Consider the following 14,265-nt stretch of genomic DNA (forward strand, 5'->3'; position numbering starts at 1 on the left):
AACCCCATCATAACTGACCACAGACCAGGTAGATGGGATTTTTAGTCCAAAAACCTATTGAGTACAAGACATTGTCTATGCCTGTTTCAGGACACAGTCAGTGGTTTGAAGTTGGTGCCCACAGGAACTGGTATGGTAGAGAGGCCAACTGTAGTGATGTTGGGAAATCTTAGCAAGGTAAAACTTTGGCTCATGCTAAAGAAGAGCATTGTGGGAGAGCCAAATGCTGTAGGATCCTGGTAAAGTGTATCTGTTTCTTTAATTGCAGACTTTCTGTCCTTAAGAGTGTGAATAAATTATCTTCTCCATCTGTAGAAAAGGGAATTTCTAGTTGATTTGTGGTTCTTGACACCTGGCTGTCCCGGACGTGGATTCAGTGTGAATTGGTTATCTTGTTTATTTACAACTCAAAGAATCTGGTTGTCTGTGGGAATGCTTTAAGTTTCATGGTCTTGGGATAAACAGCATTCTGCTGCCAATTCTCCTAACAAGTTTGAGTTATTGTTCCCCTATCTAACCATTGATGAATTGCTAATTAATCTAAAGAACCGATTGGCTTTTGAGTTTTGAATCCATGTTGGGTTCAAAGGGGATAAAACCTTAGGGAACCCACTTGCAATTCACAGCCTGCCTCACCTCTTCTATTCTACTATGTCTTTTGTGCCTTCTGCTAGGGAAGGTAAACCAGCACCTGACCACTTAGTCACCTACCACACCGGTTGGATTTCTGTCTGTGTCACGGTAAAGTGTCACAGGGTGGGGCAGACCGGTAATGCTGAAGAGTAATCTCCTTCCTTAGGTTACTTTTCTGGGTTGTTCTAAGATAAGGAAGTGGTGGCAGCAACTACTGTTTTTGTTTATTTCCTGTTCTGAAAAAGAGCTTCTGCGCACCCTCTCTCTCAGCCGGGTCTTGCCGGACTTAGAAAGCAGGTGGGGGAGTGCACACGAATGCTACACCAACCATAGGTGGAAATAGAACTAATGAAAAGCAGAGCCAAAGTTAGTGGCCACCACAGTCAATTCTATTTGAATACAGAATCGGCGGGGGGGGGGGAGCAACAATAAATGCAAGAGCTGAAGCAGTACCCCTGGAGCAGTACTGAGCTTTCTTCACACCCTGGAGTCTAGAATTATTTCTGCTTTGTACTCTTCCTCTCCTTCTATCATGACAGGAAGTGCAGGTGCATGTCTAGGTGCCTGGTAAGGGTGTGTAGGCACGATGGATGATCTGTGGAAGACTGGTTGAATCTTCATAGTTACAGGCAATTGAAGCCTGAAAGTCATGTGGTTGATCATCATTCCAGCTATGTGTCACTCCTTTAAGGCAATTCACTTTCAATTGAACTCTTATATTGGCATTTTAAGTGGTGTGCACATTACCAACTTGATATATATTAGCAACTCATTATAATTATTTATTTATGACAATTGCATTTATTTTTTCTATATAATCTATGTATAAATGAATGGTTTGTTTTTTTTCTATTTCTGTATCCTTATGATGCCTTATGAGAACCTCTGAACTACTAAATTCCTTGCCTGTCTATCTCTGAAGGATTGTTTGAATAGCTTGAGGGCACAACAAAGCAGGATGTTTAGGCTACATGCTCTACCTTCATTGAGATTCCCCAAATCGTAGGAAACGGTAAGAATAGTTAAGGATGTTTTGGAGGACTGATTGTCAATGAAGATGGACGATAGGTGGGTGAAGCATGACTCCAGAGACTCCAGAGTACTGGGTACGCAAGATAATGAAGGAAAGAAGATAAGGCAGTGAAGCAAGACAGTTTGAACCCCTTGACCTGTGACTTCTCTTGATGCATGCATGAATGCTATGACTTAATGATGTATTGTGTCTGCAAAACCCCATAAGAGCTTTGTTTAAATGTGCCTTAGGGCAGTTCTCTTAACTGGCAATTCTCTGAACACCTGGTTTTGGGCGGCTCCCAAATCCAATAGCTGCTTTAATAAACTGGGTTCCAACCAGATACTCAGCTTCTATATCTCTCTTGGTTCTGTTTTTCTTTAAGCTGTTATAGAATCACCTGGGCACAAACCATTAAGAGCTGGTTTAGGAATAAATTCTTATCACAAACTCATCTCATCATAATTCTGACTGACTATTCTTCATGACATGTGATGCATCAGCTTCAATTATAACAGGATCTGTTTGTTTCATTTAATATACCGTATTTTTCGCCCTATAGGACGCACTTTCCCCCCTCCAAAAATGAAGGGGAAATGTGTGTGCGTCCTATGGGGTGAATGCAGGCTTTCGCTGAAGCCTTGAGAGCGAGAGGGGTCCGTGCGCACCGACGCCTCTCACTCTCCAGGCTTCAGGAAGCTCTGCACAACCCTTGGGAGACCAGCGCAACTTTGCGCCAATCTCCCAAGGGTTGCGCAGAGCTGCCTGCATTCTGAAGCCTGGGGCGCGCTGAAGAGCGCACCTGGGCTTCGCGCAGCTCTCCGCAACCCTAGGGAGACTGGCAGGACTTCCTGCCGGGCTCCCTAGGCTTGCGGATAGCAGCCTGTTCTGGGGGCTGGGGTCAGGGCAAGCTCGAGCTTCCCCTGCCCCAGCCCTGTGCTTGGGGGGAAATAAAAAAAAATCTTCATTTCCCCCGCAAAAAAACTAGGTGCGCCCTATGGGCTGGTGCGCCCTATGGGGCAAAAAATACGGTACATTGTGGACACTGTAGACATTGAAACATGTCTTTAGATGAGGTTGCCTCTGTTGGCTCCGTGACCAAGGATTGGCCAACTAGTAAAGGTAAAGGTAAAGGTAAAGGTACCCCTGCCCGTACGGGCCAGTCGTGACCGACTCTACAGTTGTGCGCTCATCTCACTCTAGAGGCCAGGAGCCGGCGCTGTCCGAAAATACTGCCGGGTCACATGGCCAGCGTGACGAAGCTGCTCTGGTGAGCCTGCACCAGCGCAGCACACGGAAACGCCGTTTACCTTCCCGCTATAAAGCGGTACCTATTTATCTACTTGCACTTAAGGGTGCTTTCGAACTGCTAGGTGGGCAGGAGCTGGGGCCGAGCAACGGGAGCTCACCCCACCGCGGGGATTCGAACCGCCAACCATACGATCGGGAAGTCCTAGGCACTGAGGTTTTACCCACAGCGCCACCCACGTCCCACAGCGCCACCCGCGACCAACTGGTAGTTCTATAAATATTCTAATTCTTGAATGGACCACCATAGGACTGAAGAACTCAAACTGAAAAAGTCTCCCTTGTGGAGGTGGTTCATTCAACAATTCCCCAGAGATTTCCCCTTCTATTTCCACTAAAGGTGCCATAATGTATTATTCTACATATTTCAAAATGGACAATTACATTCTTTGAGGTTTTCTCCTGATGAGCTGTTCCTTGTTGTTCAGCTCAGGTCTCAAGATAATTATGTAACATTTTGGGGAAAAGATGCAACCCAGCAGTCCAGCACTGGAAGTTAAAATAGAGAAGATCTCCACTGCCACCATGTATTTTCCCTTTGTGCTCAGGTAGGAAGGAATAAATGATAACCAAACACTGCAAAAGACAAACATGCTGAAAGTGATGAACTTGGCTTCATTGAAACTGCCAGGTAACTTTCTGGCAAGGAAAGCCACAGTGAAACTGACAAATGCCAGGAATCCCAGGTAGCCAAGCACACAGTAGAACATAACCACAGACCCCTCATTGCATTCTAATACAATTTCTGAAGTGAAGGAGTGCATGTCAACATCTTGGAATGGGGAAGAGGTTGCAAGCCAAACAGTACAAAGAAGTGCTTGGAGGAGGGAGCAGGAAAGAACAATGCAGCTGGCCAGACTCTTTCCCACCCACTTCCTCATTTTGGATCCAGGTTTGGTGGCCATGAAAGCCAGAACTACCGTGATGGTTTTTGCCAGCACACAAGCCACAGCCAATGAGAAGATGATGCCAAAGGCACTTTGTCGGAAGAGACACATCACCATATGGGGTTCTCCAATAAACAGAAATGTACAAAGGAAGCAAAGCAGGAGTGAGATGAGGAGAGTATAGGTGAGATCCCGGTTGTTGGCTTTGACAATGGGAGTATTGTGGTGTTTTATAAATGTTGCAAGCACTAGAGTTGTGATCATAGAAGATGAAAGAGCTAAAGAGGCTAAACAGAGGCCCAAAGGTTCTTCATAAGACAAGAAGCTGACGTCCTTCGGAATACATTGGTCTTGTTTTTTGTTTGGATATTTTTCATCTGTGCATTTATGACAGTCACTTGTATCTGAAAAAAGGATGGAATCTTTGTGTAGCTAGAAATTATAGCACCACACAATAAACATATGGCTGTAATCTTTTAATGCCTATGTAAATCATCTGAGTATTGTAATGAGCTTAGCCTTGAATTTTGTTGCAGGTTTGGTTTGGAGGCCCATTAAAGCAAAAGTACTTGTCCCCAGAGTCCTAAGATGGTGAGACTCACAGCACTGACTGCATCAACAGATCTCATTTCTCCATGGTTCACAGCTTTGGATGTAGCACAAATCCAGCATGTCTTTGTCTCTCAGCTTCTCAGCCTTCTGCCTGTTTCCAGCTCAGCTCTCACACACCACAAGGCTATGATTCTCTTTCTACCTGCCAGGTGGGGTGGGGTGGAGGAAGGCCCATCCATTTGCCCAGAAGGAACCATCACTTAGTTGCAGATCTTGTAACCCAGATCATTATTTTAGGATGGGGGTCATAGTGCCCAGCTACAGCCATTACCTAATTAAAGAGATCCTTATGAAGGTGCTTAAGTGACACACTAAGGACATTATCTTACAACTGCCCAGTTAGCAATGGAATCTTTCAATGCACCATCACCTTCAAACCTACAACAATATTCAAGGCTAAGCTCAAGTATATTACAATGCTTAAATGTCCGATTTAAGAAGACATTAAGACATTACAACCATATGTTTTAGAATGTTGCAGTAGAAATTATCCACTGGTGCACAAATGAAAGCCAGGACAATCTATTTAAGGAAATTAAGCTCAACTCTGTTGACAGAGAGAAATGTCTGGTTTTGAAAGGCATGGAAAAGTGTTTCTTCAGCTGCTATTCTGCTGCTCAAAAAGAAACCCAAGTCTTAATATCTAATTATTAAACGGAAGCTGAGCTACATCTATCTGGTAATGCTGTATATAACATTTTTTACCTTTCTGTTCTGAAATCTTTCCTTCTGGGCATGGAATGCAATCGTAGCAGCAAGATGGCTCACCCTCCCTCACTTTCTTGCAAGAACCAGGGTAACAACTCTCACTGCACACAGACAGAGGCTGGGCCTAAAGTGCAAGTGAAAGGGGTTAATGATAATCTTGATAATAAGGAGCTTGGAACCCTTAAAATCTAGAGCAATTCTCGAAAGTTACACAACATTCACAAAATCCAGCATTTAATAGGGGCAGTAGAGTATTATCCAAAACTGTCTCTACCTGGTTAAATTCCCTGTGCCATCTTATAGCATCCTCATTGATTTTGAACGCTTGGTCTGGAGGAGCTTGGGGATCCAGCCTCCCAACTTTCACTCTACGAAAGGATTGGTTTGTGGGGAAAATCCAGTTCATGATATCAAAACCTGCTGCTAACTCCCCATTCTGGTCAAAGGAAACTTTCCCCCCTGCACTGTTGTTGAATGAGACACCTTTCATAAACCGGTGGAGCTGAATTGAAAGGAAAAGAGCAGGAATTAGAAAATTCTGCAACTTGAGCTTGTATGCAAAATGATAAATGTGACATACATTCCATTTTTGCAAGATTTCCCAAATAGAACATATTATGAATGCTATTTTCATTAAAATTCACATTTTGGGGCTCACATTGCCCCCAATATATGTTCCTTTCTTGTTCACATTATTCGATTGCAGAACACCATTGTAAAATTAGAAGAATTTTCGATTTCAGAGGAAAGCTGCATTTAAATTTATGTATTAATTTGGGGAGGGTGTTTGTATACATTAAAATGTGCATAGAATGACTTTTCCTCTATCTTTAATATTCATTACCTGCCAAAGGCTTTGGCCCTGACATTTCTGCACGCCTCTGTTCTTCATTACACTGTGCTTGAGACTAGATGAGGACATAGCATGTAAAGCATGGGCCATAACATAGACAGCATTGTAGATACTGTAGCTGTGGGAGGTCATGCTCATTTCAAAAAAAGATGCAGGGAGACTCTCCAACTTTTCCTCCCCAGTGCAAATGGCCCCAACCACCTTGACTGCATCTGTATTTGGGAATACACAGCCAAAAGCCTGTTGCCAGAAGTCCTTGATAAAACCATCTCCTGTGGCACTGGATGGGTTTCTACTTCTAACAAATTCTTGAAATCCTGGTAGATCATTGGCGTGAATTGTAAATGAGAGAGATCCATGGATTATTTCTGTATCCCAAGTCCTCTGATACACCATTGAAGTGAGGTCCATCTGGGCTGTTATTATCCACACTATACCTTTTGACTTCTTCTTTATATGATCTTGTTCTGACAGGTATGGAAACCATCTCAACAACGCAACCCCATAGGATTCACCATATGCCACCACTACATGGGCTTCACTGTCTATGATTTTGTCATGTATTTTACCCCCTTTGTTAAACATGTCATTAATATCAGTGACAACGGTAAATGTTTGGCTTCTTTCTATGAAGGCAAAGCAGATACCACTCTGAGAAAAAGGTGGAGATACATTTTGCACAAATCTTTCTCCATTGTCATTATCCATAGTTAGGAGTCCAATCCAAGTCCACCTGAAATGCAGAAGCAAAGAAAGAATTCCTTCAAACTGACTGTCTTCTCTGGGCACCATCTGGTAGAAAGGGATGCCTGGCGTTTTGTCATTCATCACTGGAGCAGGGCCATAGATGAGCTAAAGAAAAGAGTGGAGAGGAAAGGATGGTATTGTATTCTTGTGAATTTGGAGGAGGAAGTAGGTTGTATGCCTACATACATAAGACCCTTAGAAGGTTCTTAACAGCTAGAACCAGCAAATGTTTAAATCTAAGGAAGGATTCAAGTCGTTAAATAACCAGACAGGCTTCTTGATAACAGCCCTCTAAGAATGGGTCATTAAAGTAACAAAGAAAGTGTCTCTGTATCTGATATCAAATGAGTGTGTGCCCTTCTCTCAACTCATTGGCAGTTAGTTAGAAAGGACCAGGACAAAGCTGAGTTCTGTTTGTGTGTACGCTAGAAGCTGGAAGTAGCAGGCTAGGAAGCCAGAGAGAGATAGCCATGCTTGATTACTTTTTGAATCAGAGGTTGTGCCTGTAGGAGAAGCAAGACCCCTTTGGGGTGTTAATGAATCCAAGACTGCAGCTATGGGAGAAGCAAGAGCCTTTTGGTGTGTTAATGCTGTGAACCTCTCCATCATAGGCTCAGGTTGTATATATGCATAAGCAAACCATGTATCATAAAGACTATGCAGTGAAACACAAACCCTGGAACCTCAAATTGCTCAGAGATTGGGATGGTAGGCAACAGTATGTTATGAAGTCCTACTCAGAGTAGAAACATTGAAGTGAATGAATCTCAATAATGCATGTTAAACTTCAATGCATGTTAAACTTCAATGGTTTAATATGAGTAGGACCAGTGTTGAATAGACAGAATGTTCAAAGACAAAATACACCCACATTTTGACAGTAATATTTTTAATAAACTTGCAATGTTAGTGGATTTTCCTTTCAGCAGAGGTTCCTGTGGCTGACCCAGTCAACTCCTCAGTAGGATAACTAACAACTATGGATTTTTCTTTTAGTAATTTAAGAACATGCCCAGAGGTTTGTTTCACAGCTGAGATTTGACATTTATAGGATGGAATGGCCATGTGTTGAGTGCCTGGCGTGCTCTGGTCCATGGGGTCACAAAGAGTCGGACACGATGAAACGACTATACAACAACAACATACCCAAAAAAGAGGAAATGTGACAAACTACTAAAACTACATGTTACACATAGAACTAGTGGATTTTCCTGGGGGTACATAGCTGACCCTTTCTCTCTCTAAATGTTAACATTGTGGCATTTTCTGTAACAACCTCATGGTGATTACTAGTACTTTTTTTCTCAAAAAAGAAAAAAAGCACTGCATAGAAACACACACACACAAACACACACACACACACACGAGACCCATCATACCTGTGGAATCTTGTAAATATCCACCAGTGTTGCCACTTGAAGTGAGGTTGGGGGGTCCAGTCCCCCAATGACTCCAATCAGGTTAGTTTCGACATCACAGTTGTAATTTGGAACAAAACCTCCCAGGGTGTATATGAGTAGCATTGTAGCATGGTAGGTCCACTTGTCAGTGAAATAGCTGTCGTAGATGTGGAAGCCCAAGGTGACATTGTGTAAGAGCTGAGGGTTTTCATTGATCTCTTTTACTGCAAATGCCAAGGCCAGGATATGCTGATAATTCTTAGGTACTGCACTAGAAGGTAAGTTGTATTCGGAATCATAAGGAACCATCACATGTTGTAAAAAGTATTGCAAATGTTATAAAAATAATGTTTTCTATATCTCATCTCATTATTCATATTCATCTAACAACTTTCTTGAGGTAACCTTATCTTTAGGTGGCCCATACAATTTTTAAATCAACAACAACCAAATGTTACCATTGTTCATCAAAACATATGCTTTCCTATTCTTTATCAGTAAAGTAGCAATTCAGAGCAGGGTGTTCCAAAATGGTATAATTTAAGATCTTCAGGATATGATATTTGATACAAATGACTGGGCATAGCTTTCCCTCTTTTTTTAAATAACAGTTGTTTCTTTGGATAGATTATTGCCTTTCAAACAAATACTTAATGGAATGAAAATTAAGACTAATAACTAATATTAGTTTACAAAATATTATAGTTAAGCCCTTACGCAAGCTCTTCAGGCAAAGGTGATGGGGGTTTTTCAGTGAAGCTGATTGCATTGGAGATGATGAAAGTGTGGGAAGCGATAGCTCCAATGATTAGGTCTCCTGACTGGTGGTACTCATGAAGCGGAGGGTGTGGATCATCAACCATGCACTTAATGATGTGCGCTTTGCTTACCATGTGAGGAAGCAGTACCAGAAGCAAGAAGAACAATAACAGCATTGTGGGCAGAAATGTTTTCTCTAGATGCAGATTTCTTCTTTTTATCTCAAAAAGCTCAGGACTAAAATATACAGGGTCAGAAATCAGACTGACACATTATTGTCTAATAGTCTTAATTCCTAAACCAGTCCTAGATTTCTGGAGGGTATATTTATACAATTATTCAGAACTGTGCTATTAGTTTTGCTGGAGTCCACAGTAAACTGCACTGTAGTGCTGAAAAGTAGCTTGTTAATTAGAGTACTTTGGATAATTAAAAAGGAAGAAGTCACCAATTCAACAAGGAGCATTCCATGTGGAATTACTGAGGACATGTTTTTCATGTCTGAAATTAACTTTTTACTTTTTACTTTTTCCAATCCATTAAGGATCTCAAGGGGCAACTGAATTGGCTGTGAGAAACAAGAAATTTGTTCAGAGCCCGGGAAAAAGTGGGTGTTTGAGCATGAGATTGTCTTGCTGCAGAACAGGGATACCCAAAGTGAATCCTCCAAAAGTTGTTAGACCCCCCCCCAACCCCATCGTAACTGACGACAGACCAGGCAGATGGGATTTTGAGTCCAAAAACCTACTGAGCACAAGACTTTGTCTATGCCTGTTTTAGGACACAATCAGTGGTTTGAAGTGGTTCGTGCTGCCGAACATCCCCCCAAAAATTTTTTGGTGCTGCTCCATTGGCCTTGCTTTAGATTGGGTCGCCTGCTTTGGAGCAGGGGCTGGGTAGGAATTTTTCCATTTGGCAGCTTAGCTTCGGCCACTTGGTTTTCGCCTACCCCCTTAGCAATCATCACAACTTTGTAAAGTTTGGTGGTTAGGCATTGGTTTATAGAAATGTGTGGGAGGGGAGGTGTGGCCATTACCTGCCCCTCCAGAATTAGGGTATTCCATTAAAGTAATTTGTGGGTCCTGGATCTCGTCTGAAATCTGCTTGAGGGGCTAGGGCCATTCCAAGACCACAGGAACACCGGGGTGAGCTTCAATCAATCTTCACCGATGTTGTTACCCTGATTTGGTGCTTACCCTTTCAGACTGCCAGCCAGAGAGGCAGGAGGCAATTATAGTCCCTGGCCAATGCCTAGGCCAATACTGCTCAATTTGTTTTGTAATCAATAAAGTTGTGGCCTAAATTTTGCCCAAAAACTTAAACTAAAATTATGTGTCTGTTTGAATTTATTTACTGGGAAAGGGCTTGGGGGCCTCGGGGCACAAATCACAGTTACATCAGACAGGAGAGGAAGTGAGAACACAAACAGAATAAACCAGTAAAACAAATACCAATAATTTTTTATTTTTATTATTTTCATGGTGGATGAAGTTACAGTCGTACCTTGGTTTTCGAACAGCTTTGTTCTTGAATGTTTTGGCACCTGAACGCCGCAAACCCGGAAGTGTGTGTTCTGGTTTGCAAACTATTTTTGGAAGCCAAACATCCAATGGGGCTTCCGTGGCTTTCAACTGGTTGCAGGAGCTTCCTGCATCCAATCAGAAGCCGCGGTTTGGTTTCTAAATGTTTTGGAAGTCAAACAGAATTCTGGAACGGATTCCATTTGACTTCCAAGGTACGTCTTTATATGATATGCAATGAAGTTGTACTCACAGGAGGCATGTTGAAATTAATTATCTTAGTGATGTCAGGTCCATTAATTCCAATAGATCTACTTTGAATAAAACTTCATTGAACGCCACTCATTATTTTTAGGACCTAAGCTGATATCCCTCTAAATATCAGTGGCTGGGAAACATGAGCAGGAAACAGTTATTGTGTTCAAATCCTGTTTGTGAGCTTCATATAGGTATCTGATTGGACATCCAAAGAGAATACGGACCTAAATGTATCTTTGTCTGCTCTGTTTGTGTTCTCTTTTCTTTGCTATTTTAAATTTTTTTTGTTAAGTTATTGTTTTGTTTATAAATGCACCAGTAAAGATTATCCAAACTGGAAATAGAATGTGTGTATTCCCAAAGATTTGACATTCTTATTTTATGAACAACCTTTGGGAATCTGCTTAAGCTTCTCTACTCAACCCACCCTCCCCTGCAATTCCAGATGCTGATAGTAAGTCAGTTGTTGAAGAAATTATATTACAATGTAATGAGGGGTGTGTTTTATGGTGTCTTGTGCTACATGGGCTTCTTGGCCATTGCCTGTTTTTCTGTGACTTTCCTTGCCAGGAAATTACCAGTCAGTAAGTTCAAGATAAGTTGATCACTTTCAGCATGTTGGTCTTCTGCAGTGTGTGGTTCGCCTTTGTTCCAACCTATCTGCGCTCCAAGCGAAGATTGATGGTTGCTGTGGATATTTTTTTTATCTTACCTACCAGGGCTGGCTTGCTGTGTTGCATCTTTTCTCCAAAATGTTACCTTTACCTACATTATTGTCTTGCGGCCAGAACTAAGCAATATGTGACAGTTCATAAGAAGAATGAACTGAAAAAACGAGTCTCTGTCCCTTCAGTGGATCTTTTTGAGACACATTAATTGTTTTTAAGTTCTAAAAATCTTATGGTAGTTATCTTAGAAGGAAACTCTCAGAGGCATTCTCATATACGATAGAATTCACTTTTTGAATCAAAGCAGTAACAAGTATTACAGCAATGGGTCCAATGAATCTCTCCTCTGAATGAACCTCAGTGATAGAAATGGATACATTAAATATTTAGTAGAGGTATTTTGCTAGGATTGCCATATAGCTTGAATACAGCATTTGTCAGCAGTGTCCTGGTGGAAATTGCTCCCATCCCCCCAAAAAAGTTCAGGAAAATTCAGCCAGCCCTTACTAAATTTTCAATTTCAACATTCTCTACATAAAGTATTTTCTGTATGTTTGATTCTTCCGTTCTGTGTATTTATTTGGAATAAGCAATGACAATGCTCATGGGCCCTTTTCATTTACCTTAGTTTATTTATTAATTTATGCATGAACTCTTAAAAGCTATTAAATTGGTGGATTGTTTTCAAAAACTGCTTCCATTATTGTGAACAGCATCAGTTGCAATGGTGCTAAGAAACATAGCTGCACCAACCACACTCTAACAGTGAGTGGAGGACTGAAAACCCTCTGGAACAGAGGCTTAGACATTTTCTCTGCTCATTTTCCATGTCTCCCACTCTAAAGAAGATACTTGTAGAACATCTTCTGAGCCCTTTAATTTAGTGCTGCTGCTACAGGATGCCCATAAATCACAATTGTGAGCAATATGTTTGCATTTGTGAATGAGAGTTTGCCATGACTCCCTCTCATTCAAGGAACTGAAACACTCTTATTTTCAATCTTTCCATTTATAAAATCAATCAAAACCTAGTTTAAAAAACATGAATCTTCTATCTAGTCCCACACCTAAGACTCATTCTTTCCTTGCCATAGGCCAGTCCAAGCCCGCCACGATTATTTCTGTTCAAATAAGTTCAAAACGTCTGCTAACACAGAAGAATTATTTTCTTCTTCAAATCCACAATTCCCTGACTTTGGCTTGGCAATTACTTCACCCATTAATTATCATAAAGAGTGTAATCAATTCTGCTGCTTGTAAAAAAAAAAAAAAAAAAAGCTCTAAGGCAAAGTTAAAATTAAAATCAAGAAATCATATTGTATGTGAAGGATGTCATAAATATACCTTCTTGCATTCAGAGAAAGGTTTAGGCACTAGAAACAGGAACATTAGTATGATTACTGATATTTGTGTTCAGGGATCTTGATTTCAGGTTTCTTAGAAAACTGTCTGAACATTCTGGTCAGGCCATTAAAATCATATTCCTTATGCATAGCATCATAGATAAAAAGAGAAGAACCTACAAATATAGTAGAATAACGAGCATTTCTGCTTAGCATAATGGCAGTGGTTTTGCTGCTGGTACTGCTTCCCCATATAACATCTGAAACTCACATTCATATGTGCAGGGTCCAGCACCCACCTCAGCCTGTTCACAGATACTATCAGAATGGAGACCTCATCATTGGTGTCATTGCTTCTCAGAGCTTCATTGTCTCTAGCTCAGTAGACTTCACTGAACAGCCACCTCCAACACTGAATGAAGACTTAATGTGAGGAAGTGCTGCCTTTTTTTATTTAAAAAAAATCTACTTCCTACCTTTCCTTCCCCCCCTTTCTTTTCTGCTCGGAGGTGAGGTATTGCAGTAAGATCAGTTTTTGGAGCATCAGGCTCCCAGTAGTGAATTATGGTGTTAGATTGTAAAAATGCTAATACAATTAAATCAAGGCAAAAAAAAGAGGGGGAGGAGATGCTGATTTCATTTTATATGGCCACAGAAGAAGTGACCTTATGGCTCATAATGATTGGGTCCATGGCACTGACTTTGGCCTTACATTAATGCTCAGTGGGGAGGATCCCATTAATCATTGGAATGGAGTAACTATCCTAGAACTGTTTTAAGCACTATCTTATCCTACTTTATCAATTCCTGCATGTTACCAAGTTCCTCCAATTCACTTACACATCATCCCATCTTACAACTTCCTCTCTCAATTTATGCATTCATCCTCTGTGAAAATTCCTTTCTATGCTGTAGAAGATAAAAGAGATTGCGTCAAAATTTGTTTCTTTAGTTTGATCGAAATAATAGGAATCTATCAGCCAATGAAAGTGTAATATTCTTTAATTGAATTATATTAGTTCCTCCATCCTCTGTTTTATTTCATCTTCTTGTACAATTCTGTTTCATTAAACTTTTCATTTTGTTATAAATATGTATAAATACCTATCTATGAAAGGTTAAATAAAAAGGGCAAAAATAAGACATTGGGTGATGAATGCTGATAGCGCAGAAAAAGGATGTTATCAGTAGAAAGTGTATTGTATTAGAACACAATTGCAAAGAGTGGATAGGTTTGAGACTGCCTTAAATCACATTTTCAAATTAATTTAAATCACATGGATCATTTTAGTGCATTCTACTGTAAATAGTACTTTACCAGAGATGTATCAGTGTTGCATTTTTAATGATAAACAGTGATATTGGCAGCTGTTTAATATTTTTGTAATTTGTATTTGAATAAGCCTCTATACTGAAACAATCCTGATGATGAATAGGCAGATCAGAGTGGCATGTTCTTGTTCTTGTTATATCCTTCTGATACACAATGGAACTATCATTCTAGTATAGTACCTAATAATTACCAACACATCCTGGCCTTGGCCTTCTCAGTAAAGG

At 40.8% G+C, this 14,265-nt stretch overlaps 1 protein-coding gene across 1 annotated transcript; it reads right to left on the bottom strand.

The window, feature by feature from the left end:
• Positions 1 to 3,333: 3,333 nt before the first annotated feature.
• On the bottom strand, positions 3,334 to 8,202 carry LOC310747371 (vomeronasal type-2 receptor 26-like; the record flags this gene model as incomplete). Its single annotated transcript, XM_083581734.1, has 5 exons — positions 8,140 to 8,202; positions 6,005 to 6,865; positions 5,435 to 5,662; positions 5,158 to 5,284; positions 3,334 to 4,244 (listed from the first exon to the last, which is right to left on the bottom strand). Exons 2-5 carry the CDS (start codon positions 6,839 to 6,841, stop codon positions 3,334 to 3,336), a joined length of 2,103 nt encoding a protein of 700 aa, XP_083437860.1. The 5' UTR covers positions 6,842 to 6,865; positions 8,140 to 8,202.
• Positions 8,203 to 14,265: the final 6,063 nt, after the last annotated feature.

The sequence above is a fragment of the Podarcis filfolensis genome (genome assembly GCF_964270895.1).
Source record: "Podarcis filfolensis genome assembly, chromosome: 13".
In the NCBI taxonomy this organism is placed as follows: Eukaryota; Metazoa; Chordata; class Lepidosauria; order Squamata; family Lacertidae; genus Podarcis; species Podarcis filfolensis.